Genomic DNA, 23,941 nt, shown 5'->3' on the forward strand with positions numbered 1-23,941 from the left:
TTGAAGTCTTGGTAACTGATCCTTTGACGTTCAGACTTTGACACACAGAAGAGTCAGAACAACTTCACTCTGAAAACTAAAGATTTATTTACAGGATATTTACATTAAAGACTTACAGGAAAGTTTATTGTGACCGTTTCATCAACTCTCTCACTCTCACATAGCCTGACAAGCCAGACTATATCATTAAAATGTATATATAATATCAATATATTTGCTGCCGCTATAGTGCGTCTAGATTTCTAGGCTAACTCTCACAGGCACTGAAAGCCAAAAACGTCGGAAAATATAAAGTGCAAAGCTTCAGAACAAGTGATGAATTTCCTGATTAAATGGAAACATGATTTACAGTAGTATCACCTGTAGATGCTGCTGATGCTGAGGTTCAACACTAAAACAATATGCGTCTAATTCAGTACAGAAGACTATATAATATATTTTATGTCAGTTCATGTCTCCATCAGTAGCTTAAACTTAAAACTTAAACTTAAAAGACTTTTATTGTCCTTACGGAAATTTGTGCTGCACAGCAGCTCAACAATCATCACAATCCCACTCAACACATATCATGCTTAGAAAAATCATACATTAAAAAGAAACATCATACGTATAAATAGAAGTAAAAGTCAAGGTGTGTGCAAGAGTCCAGGGATCCCGTAATGTGTGAATGGGAATGTGTGTGCATGATTAAGGGGAGGGGGGGGTCAGCACGAGTTGTTTAGTAGAGCCGCGGAGTAAGGGACAAAGGAAAACTTAAATTTGTTTTTCCTGCAGCGTGGAACCCTAAAGCGTCTCCCAGAGCTGATCCAGAGTCAGTCCTGGTTCTGTCCCTTGGTTCTTTGACTCAGGTTCTGTTGATACGACAGAGGACGGTGGTTCAGACAGAGACCTGTTAGATCTGATGGACTGAATCTTTTAGAGAGACTCTGAGTCTCTGCAGCTGTGTTGGTGTTTTCTCTCTTATAGAATAAACAAAGCCAGAGAACAAAGAACAGACAGAGAATCAGTAAAACTGCTTCTGCCACCTGCTGTCCTGGTCTCTCTGGTTCTGATCTCTGTTCCTGGTCCTGGTTCAGCAACAGCTTCTGTAAAAGACATAAAAACACTTGTTGGTCCTTCAGGTCCAAAGTTCAGATGTGGACTGTTTGTGTTTGAAGCTCCTGATGTTTGTTTCCATGTGCAGTTTATTCTATGTTGTGTTCATTAATGACAGTCTTAGTAAATAATCTAGAGCTGAGCAGACAAACTCCATCAGGTCTAGTTCAGCAGCAGAGTCTGAACAACACTGGTGGTAACCTCCATCACCAGAGATCTACTGACTCTACTGACTCTACTGACTCTACTCACCAGTGACGTTCAGTCGACATTCATCAGATCCACTCCCATACTCAGTGAGAACTTCACACTGGTACCATCCTGAGTCTTCAGTCCTGAGTCTGGACACATGAAGTCTGACTCGTCCTTCTCTGAGGACGTCTCTGTCACTCTGGACTCGTCCTGAAAACTGGTTATCATGAGACGCTGAGACCTCATCACCCTCACGTAGATGATACAGGACTGAGACTCTGAGATCAGTGAAGAGTCGACACAAGACACCATGCAGCTCTATTGAACCCTGAATGTCTTTGAAGGTCCACTCATCACCTGTGGGCTTCTAGTCCTGTGTGGTGGGGGCTGTGTCTGCAGCGCCCCCTCCCCCTGCCTGTATTTTGGTCTTTTGCTTTGTTTTGTTTATGCACGTGGACGTTTCTGGGTGGAGAGCGAGAGAGTCTGTGTTTTCTCTCTCTCCAGCCAATGACGGAGCTCAGGTGAAGCTACGTGCAGCAGAGTAGGAGAGCTGCTAGCCGCACTAGCTGTCTCTGATGCTGCTCTCTCTCTCTCTCGCTCTCTCTAGCAGCAGGTTGAGTTTGTCTGTTGTAAGCTGATGTACCATCACAAAAGTACTGAAAATATTGTGTAGAGGTTGAAAGTTCTTTAGTGTTGGTTTTAAAAAGAAATTGAAGGTCCATTAAAGGTGTACAGAAAAGAAAATTGAATTTGAGCCCACTCTGGGTCATAAAATTAGTGTAATAACTCATCTATCAGACGATGTAGGCCAAACTTTGTGCAAAATTCTATTTTTGAGTAAATCCGTGATGAAAGTGTGTATTTTAGTGTAGTTTTTTTTTTTCGTATTGGATAATGCAGGCGCACGGATTATACGTCAGCCTGTACACGATTCACTAGCCACTGATATTGGATCCGTAATCCGTCATTCAAACGTCTGAGACACGCACACACACACACGGAGCTCGGTCTCGCCCCAAACTTTGAATGTCCCGCCCGCTCGATAACGACCAATCAAATTCATTTTCCTTACTCGGGTAAACTCGTGTTGCAGCTCGTGACAACTCGGCGCGACAAACGGGACAAACGGCCATTTCTGTACACCTTTAATAAATTGGAATACCGTTTTCTCTTAAGTTTTGCGATTAAACGAGCTGCACTGCAAAAACTCAAAATCTTACCAAGAATATTTGTCTTATTTTATGTCAAAATGTCATTTCTCGTCAAGACAAATCTCATTATACTTAAAATAAGACTCATCACATTAAAAAGGAGCTTGACAGTTTTTTTTTCCTTCTTTCAAGCATATTTTCACTTGAAATATGTAGAGAAATCTGATAGTGGAGCAAGTTTTTCTTTGCTATTACAAGCACAAAAAAACTTGTTTTCACTGGCAGATTTTCCTAGTTATTTCAAGTGAAAATTTGTTTGAAACAAGTAAATGATCTAAAACAAGTTAAAGCAGATATCAGTGGCACGGCCGTTTCGGCTAATGCTGTGTTCAAGGCAGGCTTTTGAAACCGTAAGTTACAGCTTCAAGTCACAACTACGACTTGGTAGCGTTCCAGGTAACCCGTAGCTCGTGTTTTTACCGTCCTGTTGTCTGTGAAAGTTCCCTATAACGGCCACTCGTAACTTCCGACCCGTGAACTCGTACCAGATCGAACTGGTATGACTTCACAGGAAGGAAAAACACAAAGTACGAGTTTCCTTGAACGCACCATGAGTTAGCAGCCCCCGCCCTTGTCAGGCATCAATTGGTCCTCGTGCTACGTCACCACATTCACGCGCATCCCTTGGCTGCACACACAGCCCTTCATGCCGTTCTCTCCCCTCATTGGATAACACTTGTATCCCACAAGGAAAATTTTCTCCTCGGGTTACAGCAGAGCAGAGTGACGGAGAGACTCGTGTTTAGGCTGAAATACTTCATGTAAGTGATTGCTGACGGAAAATAGGACTATTTAGGACTTATATTAACAAAAACATTCCACTGATATCTGCTTTAATCTTTAGGTGATGAGTCTTATTTTAAGTGGAAAGAGATTAGTTTTTACTAGAAATGAGACATTGTGACAAGAAATAAGACAAATATTCTTGGAAAGATTTTGAGTTTTGCTTCAGTCAAATTCAAAACACAGCAGTGTGTGACAGTGGCTCTGACGCAATTTATGCATGGTGAGTCCATCTCCTTTGTTAATGTTACAGTGCAGTAAGTAATGAGTTGTGTATAGTTGTAATGGAAATCAATTATGAATGAAAGGTGGCCTTACCTGCTTGTTTAAAATGTCAAGATGCCAAAAATAAAGTGACTAATCTGACTTGATGTAAAGCCACTCGATGGACAGTTGATTTTTCTCCATTTAAAACACAGCTCTGACCGGAAGTGACGGTTTGGTGGGCGTTCCTTCGGTTGCCGTGGTGACGTGCCCAAACGGTATGAGAGCCGAGCAGCGGGAAATGGCTCGGGTCTCCTCACTGCCAGGAACAACAAAGACTTTGAGTAAAATGTCTGAGGTGGAGTTTCTGAGAGGATTTGTTACCGAGAGACTCGCCGCCGCCTCCCAGGAAATCTTAGCGGCCGTGGACAGAGTCGTAGCCGGATACGAGGCGGAGGCTTCGGGCTTCAGACAGGAGATCGAGCGGCAGAGGAACCTGCTGGATGTTCTCCTGCAGCCTCGAGTCGTCCTCAACAAAACCGGTTGGTGATTCAGTTTTACATCATTTCACCTCAAAGTTGTGGTTTGTAGAGAAAGAGGACACGTTGTACTACATTTATCTTGGTAAAGTGAGCCGCTGTTTGATTTCCGTTGCGCCTGATCTAGAGTAATTAACGGTAAGCTCAGTCCTTGAGCAAAGTGAAGGTCCTAAAAGATACATAAAGCCTTGTGATTTTGCTGATATTTGTTATTTACGAAGATTGAGCATTTTTCTCGTGTTTAATCAGGTGCAACTGGGAGTTATTGAGCTTTAACGCTCATATTTACAGTAGGAAATACATAAAAAATTCAAAAAAAAAAATCAAATCGAAATATTAAAGCCCCAGTAAGTAGGAATTCCCCCCATCTAGCGGTGTGGTTGCATATCGGAACGTCTCCTTGATGTTGCATTCACGTGAACTCGGGCAGAAGTCAGAAAACAGATGCTGCACAGGATAAACAAGCTTCTATGTAAAGAAGTGGTCCGCCAGCACAAAACAATACAGGAGTGACAATATGTTGTCATTGTGATGTCGTATTGTTTACCTGACCCACGTTTTATTTTTATTTTTTTTACCGTCGAGTAAAATGACATCTGATTGGTTTGCCGACGGCGTCATTCAGGTGTCTGACTGCACCTGAATGCAACATCAGTGCCTCCGTCCTTCCTCACTCTACACAGTGGTGACAGTTTTAACAGGCGCTACCTGGAAAACTTTCTCCCCGAGCCGACAGCTCCGGTGAGTTGTGGTTACCTACAGTCACGCTGACACTGAACGTAAAAAATAGCAATTCAACATTTATTTTTTTTATTTATTTTACCTTTATTTTAACAGGGTAGATCCATTGAGAGCAAGCTCTCTTTTTCAAGGATGCCCTGTAGCATACAGAGTTCACAGAAATGAAACATCAAACATCAATACAACACAATAAAATACAGTTATGAAAACAGGAGTAGTGAAATTACTAACTAAAGCAAGTGCACGTCTGAGCCCCCAAAACTGCGGTGAGAAGTAGGTTTTTGAAAGCCTCAAGTGAGATAAGTCTATCGATTTTCAGTGAGTTTTGTAATTTGTTCCATCGGTGTGGGGCATAGAAGGAGAAGGCAGTTTTTCCTAGCTCTGAGTTTGTGTAAGGGAGATGGAGTCTGATATGGGACTGGGAGCGGGTAGGGAGACCTGTAGAGCGAGAATGCAAAAGTGAAGTTAAATACGGGGGAAGCATTCCGAGTAGAGCTTTGTAGATGAATAGTAGACAATGCTGTTCTCTGCGGGTGGTGAGTGATGGCCAACCCACCTTGCTATATAAAGAGCAGTGGTGTGTTAAATATGGGTCCCCGGTGATAAAGCGTAGGGCACTATGAAAGATAGAGTCTAGGGGTTTCAGTGCTGAGGCTGAGGCATGCATATATATCACATCATTGAAATCAAGAACAGACATTACAGTGGCATGAACAATAATCTTCTTGCTCTGTGATGAGAAGCAAGACTTGTTTCTGTATAGAAAACCAATTCTGGACCTAAGTTTGTTGATAAGGTGGTCTACGTGGTTACGAAAGGAAAGCCTGGAGTCCAGCCAGATGCCTAAGTATTTGTAAGCGTTGACCGTTTCAATAAGCTGACCATCTAATGTGTGGATACTGAGAGGGGAGATGCTTTCATGGGACCTTGTGAACAACATACATTTAGTTTTGCTGGAGTTCAGTACAAGTTTATAAGCTACAAGAGATGACTGGAAATGGTTGAAGGTAGATTGTAAATTAACAACAGCTGAGGTGAGAGTAGGGGCAATGCTATATAAGATAGTATCGTCTGCGTAATAATGGACATTGCAGGCTGGGGATGGGGTAACAATATTATTGACATAAAGAGAGAATAGAAGGGGACCAAGAATGGACCCTTGCGGAACACCTTTTTGCAATGAGAGCGAGCTGGATCTAAATCCATCTACAGCAACTGCTTGCGTTCTCCCAGTGAGATAATTGGAGAACCAGTTGAGAGACGGGCTATCAAGGCCGATGGACGAGAGCTTGTGTAACAGGATGTTATGGTCTACAGTGTCAAAAGCTTTTGACAAATCAATGAAAAGAGCTGTGCAATGCTGGTGAGAGTCTAACCCATTAATGATGTTATTAATAACAAGTGCTGTAGCTGTGGTAGTGCTGTGACCCGGTCTGAAACCTGACTGTTCTAGTTGAAGAAAGTTGTTTGAGTCCAAAAAGGCTCGCAGTTGGGAGTTTACAAGGGATTCTAAAATTTTGGCTAAACAGCAGAGCTTTGAGATTGGTCGATAGTTATCTAAATTATTAGCAATACCACCCTTGAATAATGGAACAACCTGCGCAGCCTTCCACACAGCAGGGATTTTACCAGATGAAAATGTCATATTAAAGATGTGTGTAAGCGGTGCGGCAATTAAGGGGGCACTCAAGTGCAGAAGATATGGATCAAGGTCATCTTCACCTTTGGATTTCTTGCAGTCAAGGTGAATGATTGCTTTCATTACCTCGGCATGGCTTACCGGTCTCATTGTAAAGACTGCTAGTGGGTTGGATGCAGTCACGAATACTGGGTCAGGAGGAGCTGGGACAATGTTGTTATCAAACAAATGACTAGAGGCTATGAAATGGTGATTAAAAGCATCACACATATCCGATTTATTAGAAATGCAGGAGTTACCACAAGTTATTTGCGAGGGGAGAGTAGAGATAGGTGTGGAATTTAGAGATTTAATGGTTTTCCAAAATTTGGTAGCATCACCTTGGCTGGAAGCAAGAGAGGATAAATAGAAAGTGGATTTAGCCCTCCTGATTGAGCTGATGCATTTGTTGCGCAGCTTTCTGAAGAGCAGCCAATCAGATGGGCTGTTAGAGAGTCTGGCCTTAGACCAGGCCAGATCTCTGACATGGATAGCTTCAGATAGGTCAGGAGTGAACCAGGGATTGGACCGGTTTTTTATACGGAATTTCTTGTACGGGGCATGTTTATCTATGAGAGAGCTAAAAACACTCCGAAAATACTCAAAGGCCAGCTCAGAGTCCGGGATTAAGTCAACCTTTTTTAGGTCAACATGAGACAAGTCATTTATAAAAGCTTGCTCATTGAAGTTTTTAAAGTTGCGCTTTCTGATGGTACGTCCCCTGGAACTCTGACTTTTGGTCATTCTAACACAGGCTATAGGACAGTGGTCACTGATATCCTGAGCGAGAACTCCGCTACATGGATATTTCTGCGGCCTGTTAGTCAGAATAAGATCAATCAACGTGGATTTAGAGTTATCCTTATTATTAGGCCTAGTGGGATAGGAGATCAGCTGGGACAAATTTAATTCGAGGCATAACTCTTTAAGCTTAGATGAACAGGGAGACAACCAATCTAAATTCAGATCACCCAGTATAACTAACTCAGAGGAAATATAGGGAGAGAATAGTTTTCCTAGCTCTTCTAAGGCTGAGATAGGGGCAGAGGGTGGACGATAAATCCCACTAATTGTGATATGACTATCGCCCCCAACACTGACATCCAGAATAATACATTCACAACAATTGGCACAGAGGCAGAGGAAATTACGTGCACTACCAGATGCTCTTTGATGTAGATTATGACCCCGCCCCCTCTTGATTTCCTGTCTGCTCTAAACAGATTGAAACCCTTAATGGCTACATCCGAGTCTGACACTTTTCCAGAGAGCCATGACTCTGATGACTAAAATGTCAAGGTTTGATTCGGTAATCAGCACATTAATAAAATCAAGCTTTGACAGCAAACTCCTTATGTTTAAATGCAGGAATTTAAGCCCATCACAGGTTTGAAATTCATGTATTGACCTGAGTTCACTGAGCTGGGGTGGAACTAATGACTCGGCAGTACTAGAGACTGGAGTGATAGCTGACAGGCAGGTTATAAGGCGAGAAGAAGATCTGACTGGAACCAGGTTGAGTGGATTTCTAGAATTAGTTGTAGGCAGAATGAATGATCTGTGTGGTCTATTTGTCACTCTTACAGGGATGCTCTTAGGTGTAGTGAAGCTGCTACAGAGGTAGGGGGAGCTATACGGGGTTACAGTGAGTCAGGCGGAGCATGATTGGAGAGTCAATTCAATGTTGGAGGCTAGGAGGCCTGAGCCTTCACGGTTTGGATGTAAGCCATCTCTTTTAAAGAACTGCGGTCTTTTCAGGAAGGCTGCGAAGTTATCCACAAAGGGGATACCTTTGTGCATACAGTAGCCTTTCAGCCAGGTGTGGAGCTGACGGAGGCGGCTGACATGGCAGTCAAGGTTCCATGCGCCCCGCCCCCCTTGCATATTTGTAACGACTTGTAACAACTCATTCTTAGGTACAAGAACGCTTTTGTTTGTATGCGGTGTGATTCGACTATAGTGAAATACGTATATGAAAGCAATATTTGATTTTTGCTAATAAAAAGCCAAATAAGTTGCTTACTGGGGCTTTAACTAAAATAAATACAGTTTTATAACACCAAATTAGTTTTGGGACCTTGTTGCTCGGTAGTAGGCTGTTCCCTCTGATCAGGCACAAATTACTGTCAGATACAGATTTCCTAAAGAAACTAACCAGCGTAACGCTTGGATTGCAGCACTCCGACGGGAAAACTGGACACCGACAGCAAACTGTATACTGTATCCCACAGCACCCATTTCGTTACAAAAAGTAAAAAACACTTCTAATAATGTAATGTAATTATAATTTATGGCACGCCGCATCAGGGCCGAGCTGCCTGCTTAGACTGTGCTAGCCTGCACTAACGTCAGCATAACAACCGTTAACTGACAAGACAGCTACTACTGAGCATTGCACAGGTCCAGGATTGTCATTTTTTTGAGCTAACACTGTTGCTAACTGGCGCTAGCTAATGATGAGATTCCCGGGGTTAGTAAATTAGCTAATCGGACTGAAAATCCAGCTGTTAAAAAATACTAATTGGTGCAAGCTAGCGATAATGTTAACTTGACAATCCCTGACAGACCTGAAGATCTGGTCACCGTGTTATTATTTGTCAGACTCAAGAAGTACTGGCTAGTCATTTCATATCGTACATCCACGGGCGAGCTAACTAGCGCTGTCACTGTAACCGGGTGTTTTAACTGTTGAAACAGTCTATAGCCTGTTTTATACAAACATCAGAACAATAGTGACTATTCTGTCCATGAGGAGGTAGTAGAAGTATAAGTTCTGTTCCCTTGATAAAATTTTACTTGAGTAAAAGTTTTTTTGAAGAAGCTCCCGCACATTGTGACTTACACATGACTTCAGTAAAGAAAAAGTGCACTTCTCGACATGTGGATTATGATCAATGAAAAAAAACTAGTCACCACTGAAGTATCAAAAAGACACTGTTGTTGGCCACTAGTGCAGATCCCACTTCACTCAAGAAGGGTCTTCCAAAAATCCAGTTTTACAGACTGAGGAGAGTTTGTCATACAACTGAGGATTTTGTAGAAAAATCTGGACCCGGAGAAACCCCGAAGTGACCTGCTGAACAAAACTCAGAAAAAAGAAAAACAATTTTCGGTCACATGTGCTACTACCTACTCTCCTCATAATCACATAGCCTAGTTAAAGCCACATTTATGAAATACTGGCACATATTAAAATCAGACCCAGAGCTCAGCTCCATCTTTAAAGACCCGCCCCTGTTCGTGCATAAAAGAGGACAAAACATTTAAGATCATTTGGTTCATGCAAATTCTGTTTAAAAAAAAAAGCATAACCAACTTAAACAAACCTGTTTAAGACCGCTCCCTAACGGAAGTTATAGATATGGGAACTGCGCACAGTGCAACAACACCTGTAAATCTACCTATTTTTGTCATCCTCTCACTGGAAAAAAGTTTCCCATTAAGTCCATTATCACCTGTGCGTCCACTCATGTTGTTTATATGATCCACTGCCCGTGTGGCCTTGCCTATGTAGGCAAGACCACTCGGAAACTTAAGCAGCGAATCAGTGAACATAAGAGCGCGATACACCGCGGGGATGAGGATCCAGTTGCGGTCCATTTCAATAAAATGAGACATGATGTGGCCTCCCTCCGCTTCTGTGGAATCAAACAACTTATGTTGCCACCTAGGGGTGGAGACCACGACCTTCTCTTAGAAGGGAAGCGTTCTGGATTTTCACTTTACAGACTTCGTCACCAAAGGGACTGAACGATGAATTGTTGCTAAATGTAATGTTGTAAATGCCTGCAGGAAGAGCACCTGTAGGAAGCGTCTTTTTTGTAGTCTCTCCTCCTGCCCCTGTTGGTGCATCCAGGGACCGCTGGAAATACTAATTTTTGTCATCTCTTCCCGGTGGGACTGGCCAATCAGCAGACCAGAGGGCTCAATCCTTTGCCCCAGCTCTGGATATTCTCCCCCCTCCTTTGTTATTGTATGGAATGCTGACGATTTATTTTTGATATTGTGGCCCATATAGTTGTTGTCTATATAAAAACCAAACAAATAGAACTTTTTAACAATTGGCATAGCTTCCCCTATTTATATATTGTTGATATGTGTGACTATGGTTCTATTTAAGAATGTCTTTAAAAATTTGTTTTTTAAATGATTGTTCTATATTATGTGATATTTCCTGATGTGTTTATGAGTTAATTGAATGTTGTCGCCCTCAGGTGATGCCCATCATGGGTTGAGCCATCTGGTCTGCTGATTGGCCAGTCCCACCGGGAAGAGATGTATATGAATCATGTTGGAAGTCTTTTCCATATGCCCTGATGAAGGTCATACTCCTGACCGAAACGTTGCTGCCTTGATAAAATAAGTGAAGAGTGAGACAGTGTGCGGGAGCTTCTTCAAAAAAACTTTGCATTCTGGGTTATGCCCCCCTCCTACGCACCTGCATCTTCAGGTGTGCTGAGACCTTCTTCTCTTGGAACTTGAGTAAAAGTAAAAGTACTAGTATAAAAATCACCACTCAAGTAAAAGTAAAATTTAGTTCAGAGACTTCCGGCCAATCAGAGGCTCATAGCGGGAGCAAAATTCCTTCAGCTCAGACTAGCGTCCACTAAGAAGATCATTGGGGTTCATAGAGACACCAGTTATATGACAGTGTATGACAGTGACAGTATGAAGACACTGTTGTTGTTCATGATGTGTTTGATTGTTTCTGCAGGTGATCAGCACCTTTTAAAGATTGAAGCAGAAGATCCTCCTGAGTTGACCTCTAGTCTGGATCAGGAGAACCCAGGTAGTCTACATCTTAAAGAAGAAAAGGAGGAACTATCGACCACTCTTGAGTTTCCCCTCACTTCTGTTCATGTGAAGAGTGAGGAGGAGGAGGAGAAACCCCAGTCCCTACAACCTCATCAAAGACAAACTGAGGCTGAGCATCCATCCAGCAGCTCAGCTGAACAGATAGAGGCCGATGGAGACGACTGTGGAGGATCTGAACCAGCCAGGAACTCAGATCAACCTGAAGATCTTCAACCAGATCCAGATGATGAGGTCTCAGAGTCGTCCTGTGAGACTGAAGACAGTGATGACTGGAGAGAAACCAGAGCACCTGAGTCAGGTTTGAACGGTGAAGCTGTTCATGTAAGTGATGAAGAATGTGACACTGGTAAGAAGTCTCGCTGTAAGAAGTCTAACCGCTGCTCAGAGTGTGGGAAAACTTTTATTACACCCTCGATATTGAAGAGACATATGAGACTCCATACAGGAGAGACACCATTTGACTGTGTTACCTGTGGTAAACAATTTAGTCAAAGAGGTACTCTTAAGGAACACATGAGGATCCATACAGGAGATAAACCATTTGACTGTGTTACATGTGGTAAACAATTTAGTCGAAGAGGTCATCTTAAACTCCACATGAGGATCCATAGAAGAGAGAAACCATTTGAATGTCCTACCTGTGGTAAAAAATTTAGTCAAAGAGGTACTCTTAAGGAACACATGAGGATCCATACAGGAGATAAACCATTTGACTGTGTTACATGTGGTAAACAATTTAGTAGAAGAAGTCATCTTAAACTCCACATGAGGATCCATACAGGAGAGAAACCATTTGACTGTGTTACATGTGGTAAACAATTTAGTCAAAGAGGTAATCTTAAACTCCACATGAGGATCCATACAGGAGAGAAACCATTTGACTGTGCCAGCTGTGGTAAAACATTTAGTCACAGATGTACTTTTAAGGAACACATGAGGATCCATACAGGAGAGAAACCCTTTGACTGTGCTAGCTGTGGTAAACAATTTAGTCACAGATGTAACCTTAAGGAACACATGAGGATTCATACAGGAGAGAAAACATTTGACTGTGCTACCTGTGGTAAAACATTTAGACTACGACATCATCTTCATCGACATAAGAGACGCCATACAGGAGAGAAACTATTTGAATGTGTTACATGTGGTAAACAATTTAGTCAAAGAGGTCATCTTAAGGAACACATGAGGATCCATACAGGAGAGAAACCATTTGACTGTGCTAGCTGTGGTAAACAATTTCGTCAAAGAGGTAATCTTAAAGAACACATGAGAGTCCATACAGGAGAGAAACCATTTGAATGTCCTACCTGTGCGAAACATTTTAGACATTCAGGGAGTTTGAATGTGCATTTGAGACTCCACACACAGGAGAAACCATTTAGTTGTGCTATTTGTGGGAATGGATTTACACAGAAGACAAAACTTTTGTTTCACACAAGAGTACATTCAAAAGAGAAGCCATTTGGTTGCAGTGTTTGTGGGAAAACATTTATGGAGCTGGAGAATTTGGCGACACACATGAAATCCCATAAAGGAGGGAAACTTCAGTTATCTTGAGCAGCACATTAAAGTCCATACAGAAGTTAAACCATTTTCATGTAGTGTGTGTGGAGTACATGTAAGGCAGTAGGTAGAGTTAAGACACCTTAAATCATTTAGTTGCAGTTTTGTGATGAGACATTTTGTCAACAGGAAGCTCTTAACATGTTCACAAGAATCCATGAAGGAGAGTAAACGTACAGTTGAAGTTTTTGTGGCCGTCAATTCTCTGATGTTTCTGGCAAGAAGAGACGTATGAGTGTATGTAAACTCAGGATTGTTACTGAAGGCAGCAGCAGTGTGTGTGAGGCTGCAGTTATTGAACTGTGACAGCTCATCACAACACAGTGAAAATGAATTTCATATGTAAACATTTTTTATATATTTTTATATAAATATTTTTGTTAAAATCTATGATTTTGATATGTAAGAAATTGATTGTTCATTAAATTAGTATTACAAATAAATAACAGCAGTAAGTGAGGCTGCAGAGTTGTTGGTTGGGCTGAACTGTAACAGCTCATTCCAACACAACACAAATTTTCATTGTTTTTTTTTTTATCAAAGTGTAGCAGATTCTGTAAAAAACATCTCTTTCTGGTATAGTTGTACTTGGTGGAAACATCTATTGTTTTTTGTTTGGAAAGCAATAAAAATAAACGTTAGACTTAAACAAATGAAATCTTTGTCTTTCATCATCACCTATGGGCTTCTAGTCTTGTGTGGTGGTGGCTGTGTCTGCAGCGCCCCCTCCCCCTGCCTGTATTTTGGTATTTTGCTTTGTTTTGTTATGCACGTGGATGTTTCTGGGTGGAGAGCGAGAGAGTCTGTGTTTTCTCTCCAGCCAATGACGGAGCTCAGGTGAAGCTACGTGCAGCAGAGTAGGAGAGCTGCTAGCCGCACTAGCTGTCTCTGATGCTGCTCTCTCTCTCTCTCAGCAGCAGCAGTCAGGACCGCAAAGAAAAAGAAATACAGTCTGAGTGAAGCGTTGGAGCCGCGGACCGATTCCCGACCGTCACCGACAAAGCCTCAGGGGGTGGGGTGGTGTTATATGCTCTTATTATATGTTACAAATAAGGTCCAGATTGTAAAAAACGGCAATTATCCTTTAAGAACTTTCATTTTTGGTTGAGCTTGGCGGCGCCTGCCAACGGAGGAAACTTTTTACCAAAGGTAAAGTGAACAGAGCTCAGTCTGAGTCTGATTACTGAGAGAATAACGTTAATGCTATGAATGTTATTAATGTTATTTATGTTTGTGTGGAGAATGTTTCTTCTAACCGGCTCCATGTTGGTCTTCAGTCTGATCAGTTCTGTGTCTTCACTTTCTGGTAAGTTGTTCTTGATCATTTATTAAGTGTGAAATGGATAGATATTGTACAGGAGCGGGGCACATCCTAACACGGACATTTCAAGAGGTTACACGGGGTCCCTCTCAAAATGCCTCTGGCCAGTTATTCATACAACTAATGGAAGTAGTGAATAGTGTAGTAGTAGTGTAGTGAATTCCTATACTTTTCTTTCCTTCGATTAGGCCTACTGCTTGTCACCAAATTCAACTATGTATGATCTTATTAATTGTCTTGTTGTCTAAAACACAACGTTAATTTAAATCACGTTACCAACTTATAAATACACACTACTTGTGACACAAGTACCAAAATTATTGTATGACAAACTACACTCCCATTTTGCCCAACACAGTTATTGAACAAGAAGTACATCAGAAGGGAGGTTCATATTGCCGAGAGTGAGAACAGGTATAATTCAGAGAACAGTTGCAATACTACTATTGTATTCCGAGGAATTCTTCTTTCTTTCTTTCTTCTTCCAAGGAAGTCATACTTCCCATGGGCGAAAACTCACCAAACTTTACAGAAACATCCAACCCCATGCCAGATTTACTCCACTCCAAGGACATGTGCCCCCCCTCCATGTATCTCCTCCCACAATTTTTGCTCAATTGACACCAAACTTGCTACAGAGCATCTCCAGACCGTCCTCCACAAAACTTGTTTCTCGGATTTTTGATTAAGCAAAAATTGAGCCTACAGTGCATGAAAACGTTTGACTGTAAACGGTACTGTAAACATATACCATCAAATTCTTGCTAAATACATTTTCAAACTTCCTGAAAAAAAATGAGAATATTCTGGAGTCATGGTTGATGAAGTTTGGCAAATATCAGAATTTTAATTCAAAAACTGAATTTTTGAGAACATTTTGAATTCTGCTCTCATGGGAACAACTGCAATCAATGTGAGTGTGGAATTTTTAAACATCAGATTTTCTCTTATGAAGCAAAACACTTATCATTAAAAACAAATCACCAACATTTCCATGCTGTCAAGATGCAATTTATGTATTATTAGATTTTTGTTTAGATGACTGAATTTCTGAAATTTTGACCATTTCATCACAACAGCTGCCCGGGCACTGACTCACCTGAGTGGATAAATGAAGCTACACAGCAGGTCTCACTACCAGCCAATTAGCTCAGCGAGTTAAGAGCTGGTTCTTGGTGTCAGAGATTGTGAGTTCGAGACCCAGTAAGGGAGATGATGATGATGACATATCAAAATGTGAGATGTCCTCAAGCTGTTTTGCTGTCTAAATGCAATTTATGTGTTAACTGATTTTTGTTTAGATAATAGAATTTCTGACTTTCTTAAATCTGCCTTGACAACAGCTGCCCGGGCACTGACTCACCTGAGTGGATAAATGAAGCTACACAGCAGGTCTCACTACCAGTCAATTAGCTCAGCAAGTTAGGAGCTGGTTCTTGGTGTCAGAGGTTGTGAGTTCGAGACCCAGCAAGGGTGATGATGATGATGACATATCAAAATGTTAGTTGTCCTCAGCATGAAACACAAGACAATTGTCCTAATGGTGGCATCACAGCAAGCCTCTAAATTTAAAAATTCAAATAGCTTGGACTGGACCATGTGCGAAGGCTCCTAACATCTTAGACTCATAGTTGATGTTTGACAAATACATATCATTATTTTACCTCAAAAACTGATTTTTCTTTAGGGTCCGGGCAGCTAAGCTGCCGGGACACTATTGTATTCCTAGGAATTCTTCTTCTTCTTTCTTTCTTCTTCTTCCAAGGAAGTCATACTTCCCATGGGCGAAAACTCACCAAACTTTGCACAAAGGTTCAGTCCCATGCCAGATTCACTCAACTCCAAGGACATGTGCCCCCCCCTCCTAGGGGGGGCACAATAAGCGTTTAAATTTAAAAACTTTAAAAATTCCTACCAAACCAACGGTAGATGCTACAGTGTTGAAACTTCACCACAATGTAGCCTCAATACTGCTGAAACTTTTGTCCACTTAAACTCATTACAAATTATGAAGTCCATCACTCAGTTTTTTTCAATAACTGTAAAACTTTTAAAATGTATCTCCTCCCACAATTTTTGCTCAATTGTCACCAAACTTGCTACAGAGCATCTCCAGACCGTCCTCCACAAAACTTGTTTCTCGGATTTTTGATTAAGCAAAAATTGAGCCTACAGTGCATGAAAACGTTTGACTGTAAACACTACTGTAAACATATACCATCAAATTCTTGCTAAATACATTTTCAAACTTCCTGAAAAAAAATGAGAATATTTTGGAGTCATGGTTAATGAAGTTTGGCAAATATCAGAATTTTAATTCAAAAACTGAATTTTTGAGAACATTTTGAATTCTGCTCTCATGGGAACAACTGCAGTCAATGTGAGTGTGGAATTTTTAAACATCAGATTTTCTCTTATGAAGCAAAACACTTATCATTAAAAACAAATCACCAACATTTTCATGCTGTCAAGATGCAATTTATGTATTATCAGATTTTTGTTTAGATGACTGAATTTCTGAAATTTTGACCATTTCATCACAACAGCTGCCCGGGCACTGACTCACCTGAGTGGATAAATGAAGCTACACAGCAGGTCTCACTACCAGCCAATTAGCTCAGCGAGTTAGGAGCTGGTTCTTGGTGTCAGAGATTGTGAGTTCGAGACCCAGCAAGGGTGATGATGATAATGATGACAGATCAAAATGTCAGTTGTCCTCAAGCTGTTTTGCTGTCTAGATGCAATTTATGTATTAACAGATTTTTGTTTAGATAACATAATTTCTGACTTTTTGACCATTTTTGAAATCTGCCTTTACAACAGCTGCCCGGGCATTGACTCCCTGAGTGGATAAATGAAGCTACACAGCAGGTCTCACTACCAGCCGATTAGCTCAGCGAGTTAGGAGCTGGTTCTTGGTGTCAGAGACTGTGGGTTCGAGTCCCAGCAAGGGTGATGATGATGATGATGACAGATCAAAATGTCAGTTGTCCTCAACACGAAACACAAGACAATTGTCCTAATGGTGGCATCACAGCAAGCTTCTAAGTTTAAAAATCCAAATAGCTTGGACTGGACCATGTGCGAAGGCTCCTAACATCTTAGAGTCACAGTAGATGTTTTACAAATACATATCATTATTTTACCTCAAAAACTGTTTTTTCTTTTACTGTGGTTTCAAATCTGCCTACACGACAGTGAATGGCTTACTCAATTTGTGAAGCCACTATTACACTGCCACTTGTCAATTAGCTCCGTGCGATAGACAATGGTCTTTGGTTCCCGAGGTTGTGGGTTCAATCCTCAACTGGTCCAAATTGAACATTATAAGGACAACTGTCTTGTCTTCCTATTCTCCTGTTTGTTGCTCAGAATTGCCTAAATTTGCCCAAAAGTAGCCCGGACCCGACCCATCGCTGCGCAGCAGCTATAATTTTATTTTATTTTTTTATTTACTTTGCGGTTGTACTTAAGGTATTGAAGTACTGAATGGAATCTGAGCAGAGAAATTATGACGTCTGTGTTGTCTGTCAAATGTCTTGTCAGATTTTTTTCTGTGGTTTGTTCATTATTAGGGAGCCTTGTTGTTTGTTTTTGTTGTGTCATGTATAAATGTGTGTTTTTTATGTGTATATGTGAATGTATGTTTCTTATGTGTTGATGTGAATGTTTATGTGTATGTTGTGTGTATGTCGGACCCCAGGAAGAATAGCCGATGCTGTGGCAGGTGCTAATGGGGATCCTAATAAAGAAAAGAAAAAAATAAACTCTTAGAAAATGCCAGATTGGCTTTAATAAAATGTCACACAGCGAAACCTGTTAAGTGTGATGATAATTAAACGTCCTACGGGTCAATTCAGACTCTCTCTCTCTCCATCAGATGAGGTTATCACAGCTCGTCCTGGAGACAGCGTCACTCTGACCTGTGGTGTTTTCACCAATGGCCCAATCAGAGCTGTGGCGGTAAACAAGACTGGTGTGGAGGACGGTTTTGTTCTCTTCTGGCGTGATTCAGAAAAAAAATATGTGTGTTTTTAAATGAAAAGGTTTATCTATTTGTGTTATTATAAATTTAAGTATATTATAAACATTTACTTGTGTGATTGTTTTCCTTCCATCCTTTTCTCTAAATTGTAAACACAAAACCCAGTTTTCAAACTACATTCACAAAACCTCTGACTCTTCCTGCAAAACCAAACTTGTCTAAAAACAGATCAAACTGAGCTCAAAACCGAACACTGTTGTCAGATCAGACCCCGAGTCATTCAAAATGAAAAACACCACTGAACAGAAAAAAACACAATGATCCAAACATAAAGCTGTGGAAATAATTTTCATTCTTCAATATAGGAAAATTAATTTTGTAAAACAAAACCAAAATCCTGTTACTTGTCAGGACACGGCATAGTACTTATTCTGCCCTCGCATTAGGTTAGCTAGACAGATAGATAACAATGATGAGGGACTCCGGAAGTCTTGTTGAGGTTTGTATTCTTTTTCCTCAGTTTTATTCGCAGAATTCTCTCATACTTTTTTGTAAGACTGCAAAACAGACAGAGAAATAAACATTACTAAATATAACGTCTGTTGTCTCTTTACAGCAATAAAATAAACACACTTTCACAAGATGAACAGATGTAAATAAATCTGTGTAGCGCCACGGCCCTCTGCTGGGCAAATTCGGTACTACGGCGGCAGCATGAGAAACACATTTACCGCGAGTGCAACTCGTAAAAACTGATACAATGAAAGTAATACACTGTATTAATTAAAGTAAACATATAAATCTCTCAATAACTATAATGTGGTTGTGTAATTACTTACAGACAAAGACTTAACCAGCGCTGTTTTGAAGCAGCTAGCCCAGTGTGATTTCTTTGTTGTCTGAGTAGGTCCGTCCCTCTAAAGGGTCCGACTAGGAACTTAAACTCAAAACGCCGCAAGGCGGAACAGTACTCTGTCTCTGCCTCTCTGAATGTTTCTATAGTGAAACTTCAACAACCAGATGAAAGACACACACATCTCATCAGAGAAGCGCAGGTGCTGAGTCAATTATGGTATCATGAGAAAAGGGATGAATGACTTGCAGCACTGCAGGACTTCTTGCAAAATAAATCATTTACATTTCGAGCTGAATATGCTCTTCGTCAGACAACAAAGTGGTGTGAGAGGCCATCTTACTGTAAAACATGACAGATAGTGTTAGTTCTGATAAATGGTCAGCAGGGGGCGCTCTAGACCTGCAGCTCACTCACTCTATTCATGCACCTGGAAAGTACTTGCAACGTTTCCTCTTGTTCTTGTTGTGAATGGACAGTGTTAAGTCTTGGTGACTCCTTTTGGGTTTCTGACATTATAAAGAAATTTAAGGTCCATTCATATTAAATTGGAATACCACTTTCTCTGATGTTTTGGGATTAAACGAGCTGCACTGCAAAAACTCAAAATCTTACTAAGAATATTTGTCTTATTTTTAGTCAAAATGTCATTTCTAGTCAAGACAAATCTAATTATACTTAAAATAAGACTCATCACATTAAAAAGGAGCTTGTTTTTTAGACACTTTTTCCTTCTTTCAATCATATTTTCACTTGAAATATGTAGAGAAATCTGATAGTGGAGCAAGTTTTTCTTTCTTATTACAAGCACAAAAAAACTTGTTTTCACTGGCAGATTTTTCTGCAGATTTCAAGTGAAAATTTGTTTGAAACAAGTAAAAATTATCTAAAAACAAGTTCATCTTTAGGTGATGAGTCTTATTTTAAGTGGAAAGAGATTAGTTTTGACTAGAAATGAGACATTGTGACAAGAAATAAGATAACTATTCTTGGAAAGATTTTGAGTTTTGCTTCAGTCAAATTCAAAACACAGCAGTGTGTGGCAGTGGCTCTGACGCAATTTATGCATGGTTAGTCCATCTCCTTTGTTAATGTTTCAGTGCAGTAAAAAATGAGTTAGTTGTAATGAAAATCAATTATGAATGAAAGGTGGCCTAACCTGCTTGTTTAAAATGTCAAGATGCCAAAAGTAAAGTGACTAATCTGACTTGATGTAAAAAAAATAAATAATAATAATTAAAAAAAAAAGCCACTCCTCGATGAACAGTTGATCTTACTCCCTCTAAAACACAGCTCTGACCGGAAGTGACGGTTTGGTGGGCGTCCCTTCGGTTGCCGACGTGACGTGCCCAACCCGGAAGAGAGTCGAGCAGCGGGAAACGGTTTGGGTTTCCTAGGCAGGAACAACAAAGAGTTTGAGTAAAATGTCTGAGGTGGAGTTTCTGAGAGGATTTGTTACCGAGAGACTCGCCGCCGCCTCCCAGGAAATCTTAGCGGCCGTGGACAGAGTCGTAGCCGGATACGAGGCGGAGGCTTCGGGCTTCAGACAGGAGATCGAGCGGCAGAGGAACCTGCTGGATGTTCTCCTGCAGCCTCGAGTCGTCCTCAACAAAACCGGTTGGTGATTCAGTTTTACATCATTTCACCTCAAAGTTGTGGTTTGTAGAGAAAGAGGACACGTTGTACTACATTTATCTTCTAACTTTTATGTGGCTATCAACAATTGTACAACAGGGAGTTACAAAATCTAAGAAGGTCTTTTAGTTGAGGCGACTGACTCTGTAAATTGACTTAGCTATTATCATCGACTAGCAAGTAGTACCTTTTTTTATTTGAATTTATCTTGAATTTATTCCCATAGTCCTGTTTTTGGAGCCATCGCCAAAACCAACAGATTAAAGGTTATTTTCCCCTCACGTTCTGTTGCTCTGTGATTAATTTGAAGATGTACAAAACACCTGTGCTTTAGGTTCAGATGTTGAATCGTGTCTTCATCACACACAAACTTAAAGCAGAAGTAAGTGGTCCGGTCGTTTTCGCTAATGCTGCGTTCCAGGCAGGCTTTTGAAATCGTAAATTACAGCTTCAAGTCACAACTTACGACTTTGTAGCGTTTCAGGCAACCCACTCGTGTTTTTCCGACCTGTTTTACCGGTGAAAGTCACTATAACGGCCACTCGTAACTTCCGACCGGTGAACTCGTACCAGATCGAACTGGTACCACTTCACGGTCGGAAAAATACGAGTTTCCTTGAACGCACCATAACAGTCCTCGTCCCTACGTCACCACATTCACGGCGTTCCTTGGCTGCACACACAGCCCTGCATGCCGTTCTCTCTCCTCATTGGATAAAAACTGTAGGATACGATAAATGTTTTCTCTTCGGCTCAGAGCAGAGCAGAGGGACTGACAGACCCGTGTTTCAGTCCAAACACTCTATGTAAGTGATTGCTGTAGGAAGATATAACTATTTAAGACTTATATTAACACAAATATATCACTTACTTCTGCTTTAAAGTTTAGGAATATTTATAGTCGTACATTATTGGAGTACCGTATTGCAATTCAGGATTTAACCACTGGTAACCTTACAACAGGACATGTTGGACACAAACATGTTCTACAAAATTGTAACAATGGTATTTTCTTTGTTTTTTGTTTTTTGACACACGGCTGTTTGTCAAAAAACAACGAAACCCCCCCCCCCAAAAAAAAACAACAACAACAAACAAACACCAGAAGCGACACTGGGAACGGCCGCGATGCAACGCAATGTCTCTGGTACAATTATGTTCCTGTTTTGACTTTTGTTAACACTAATGGAGGTGATCATGGGGTTCATAGAGACACCAGTTATATGAGTGACAGTATGAAGACACTGTTGTTCATGATGTATTTCATTGTTTCTGCAGGTGATCAGCACCTGTTGAAGATTGAAGCAGAGGATCCTCCTGAGTTGACCTCTAGTCTGGATCAGGAGAACCCAGAGAATCTACATATTAAAGAAGAAAATGAGGAACTATCGACCACTCCAGAGTTTCCCCTCACTTCTGTTCATGTGAAGAGTGAGGATGAGGAGGAGAATCCTCAGTCCCTACAACCTCATCAAAGACAAACTGAGGCTGAGCCTCCATCCAGCAGCTCAGCTGAACAGATAGAGGCCGATGGAGACGACTGTGGAGGATCTGAACCAGCCAGGAACTCAGATCAACATGAAGATCTTCAACCAGATCCAGATGATGAGGTCTCAGAGTCGTCCTGTGAGACTGAATACAGTGATGACTGGAGAGAAACCAGAGCACCTGAGTCAGGTTTGAACAGTGAAGCTGTTCATGGAAGTGATGGAGAATGTGACACTGGTAAGAAGTCTCACTGTAAGAAGTCTCACCGCTGCTCAGAGTGTGGGAAAACTTTTAATGCACCCTTTGATCTGAAGAGACACATGAGGATCCATACAGGAGAGAAACCATTTGACTGTGCTACCTGTGGTAAAACATTTAATCAAAGAGGTACTCTTAAACTCCACATGAGGATCCATACAGGAGAGAAACCATTTGAGTGTGCTACCTGTGGTAAAACATTTAGTCGAAGAGCTCAGCTTAAAGACCACATGAGACTCCATACAGAGGAGAAACCATTTGACTGTGCTACCTGTGGTAAAACATTTAGTCGAAGAGCTCATCTTAAAGACCACATGAGAGTCCATACAGGAGAGAAACCATTTGACTGTGCTACCTGTGGGAAACATTTTAGACATTCAGGGAGTTTGAGTGTGCATTTGAGACTCCACACACAGGAGAAACCATTCAGTTGTGCTATTTGTGGGAATGGATTTACACAGAAGACAACACTTTTGTTTCACACAAGAGTACATTCAAAAGAGAAGCCATTTGGTTGCAGTGTTTGTGGGGAAACATTTATGGAGCTGGAGAATTTGGCAACACACATGAAATCCCATAAAGGAGGGAAACTTCAGTTGTTATCTTGAGCAGCACATTAAAGTCCATACAGAAGTTAAACCATTTTCTTGTAGTGTGTGTGGAGTACATGTAAGGCAGGTAAGAGTTAAGACACCTTAAATCATTTAGTTGCAGTTTTGTGATGAGACATTTTGTCAACATGAAGATCTTTACGTGTTCACAAGAATCCATGAAGGAGAGTAAACGTACAGTTGAAGTTTTTGTGGCCGTCAATTCTCTGATGTTTCTGGCAAGAAGAGACGTATGAGTGTATGTAAACTCAGGACTGTTACTGAAGGCAGCAGCATTGTGTGTGAGGCTGCAGTTATTGAACTGTGACAGCTCATCACAACACAGTGAAAATGAATTTCATATGTAAAATATTTTTATATAAATATTTTTGTTAAAGTCTATGATTTTGATATGTAAGAAATTGATTGTTCATGAAATTAGTATTACAAATAAATAACCGCAGTAAGTGAGGCTGCAGAGTTGTTGGTTGGGCTGAACTGTAACAGCTCATTCCAACACAACACAAATGTTCATTTTTTTTTTTTTATCAAAGTGTAGCAGATTCTGTAAAAAACATCTCTTTCTGGTATAGTTGTACTTGGTGGAAACATCTATTGTTTTTTGTTTGGAAAGCAATAAAAATAAACGTTAGACTTAAACAAATGAAATCTTTGTCTTTTATCATCACCTATGGGCTTCTAGTCCTGTGTGGTGGTGACTGTGTCTGCAGCGCCCCCTCCCCCTGCCTGTATTTTGGTATTTTGCTTTGTTTTGTTATGCACGTGGATGTTTCTGGGTGGAGAGCGAGAGAGTCTGTGTTTTCTCTCCAGCCAATGACGGAGCTCAGGTGAAGCTACGTGCAGCAGAGTAGGAGAGCTGCTAGCCGCACTAGCTGTCTCTGATGCTGCTCTCTCTCTCTCTCAGTAGCAGCAATTAGGACCGCAAAGAAAAAGAAATACAGTCTGAGTGAAGCGTTGGAGCCGCGG

General features: G+C 41.0%; 2 protein-coding genes across 2 annotated transcripts; both read left to right on the forward strand.

The window, feature by feature from the left end:
- Window positions 1-11,719: 11,719 nt before the first annotated feature.
- On the forward strand, window positions 11,720-20,380 carry LOC146968687 (uncharacterized). The gene is made up of 3 exons (XM_085759301.1): window positions 11,720-12,321; window positions 12,376-12,570; window positions 20,277-20,380. Exons 1-3 carry the CDS (start codon window positions 11,772-11,774, stop codon window positions 20,378-20,380), a joined length of 849 nt encoding a protein of 282 aa, XP_085615427.1. The 5' UTR covers window positions 11,720-11,771.
- Window positions 20,381-21,756: 1,376 nt separating this feature from the next.
- LOC146968688 (uncharacterized) lies at window positions 21,757-22,972 on the forward strand. The gene is made up of 3 exons (XM_085759302.1): window positions 21,757-21,765; window positions 21,962-22,160; window positions 22,221-22,972. The coding sequence occupies exons 1-3, from the start codon at window positions 21,757-21,759 to the stop codon at window positions 22,970-22,972; spliced, it is 960 nt and encodes a 319-aa protein (XP_085615428.1).
- Window positions 22,973-23,941: the final 969 nt, after the last annotated feature.

Source organism: Trachurus japonicus, chromosome 18 (genome assembly GCF_045865225.1).
Source record: "Trachurus japonicus isolate A0001 chromosome 18, Traja_1.0".
NCBI classification, from domain to species: Eukaryota; Metazoa; Chordata; class Actinopteri; order Carangiformes; family Carangidae; genus Trachurus; species Trachurus japonicus.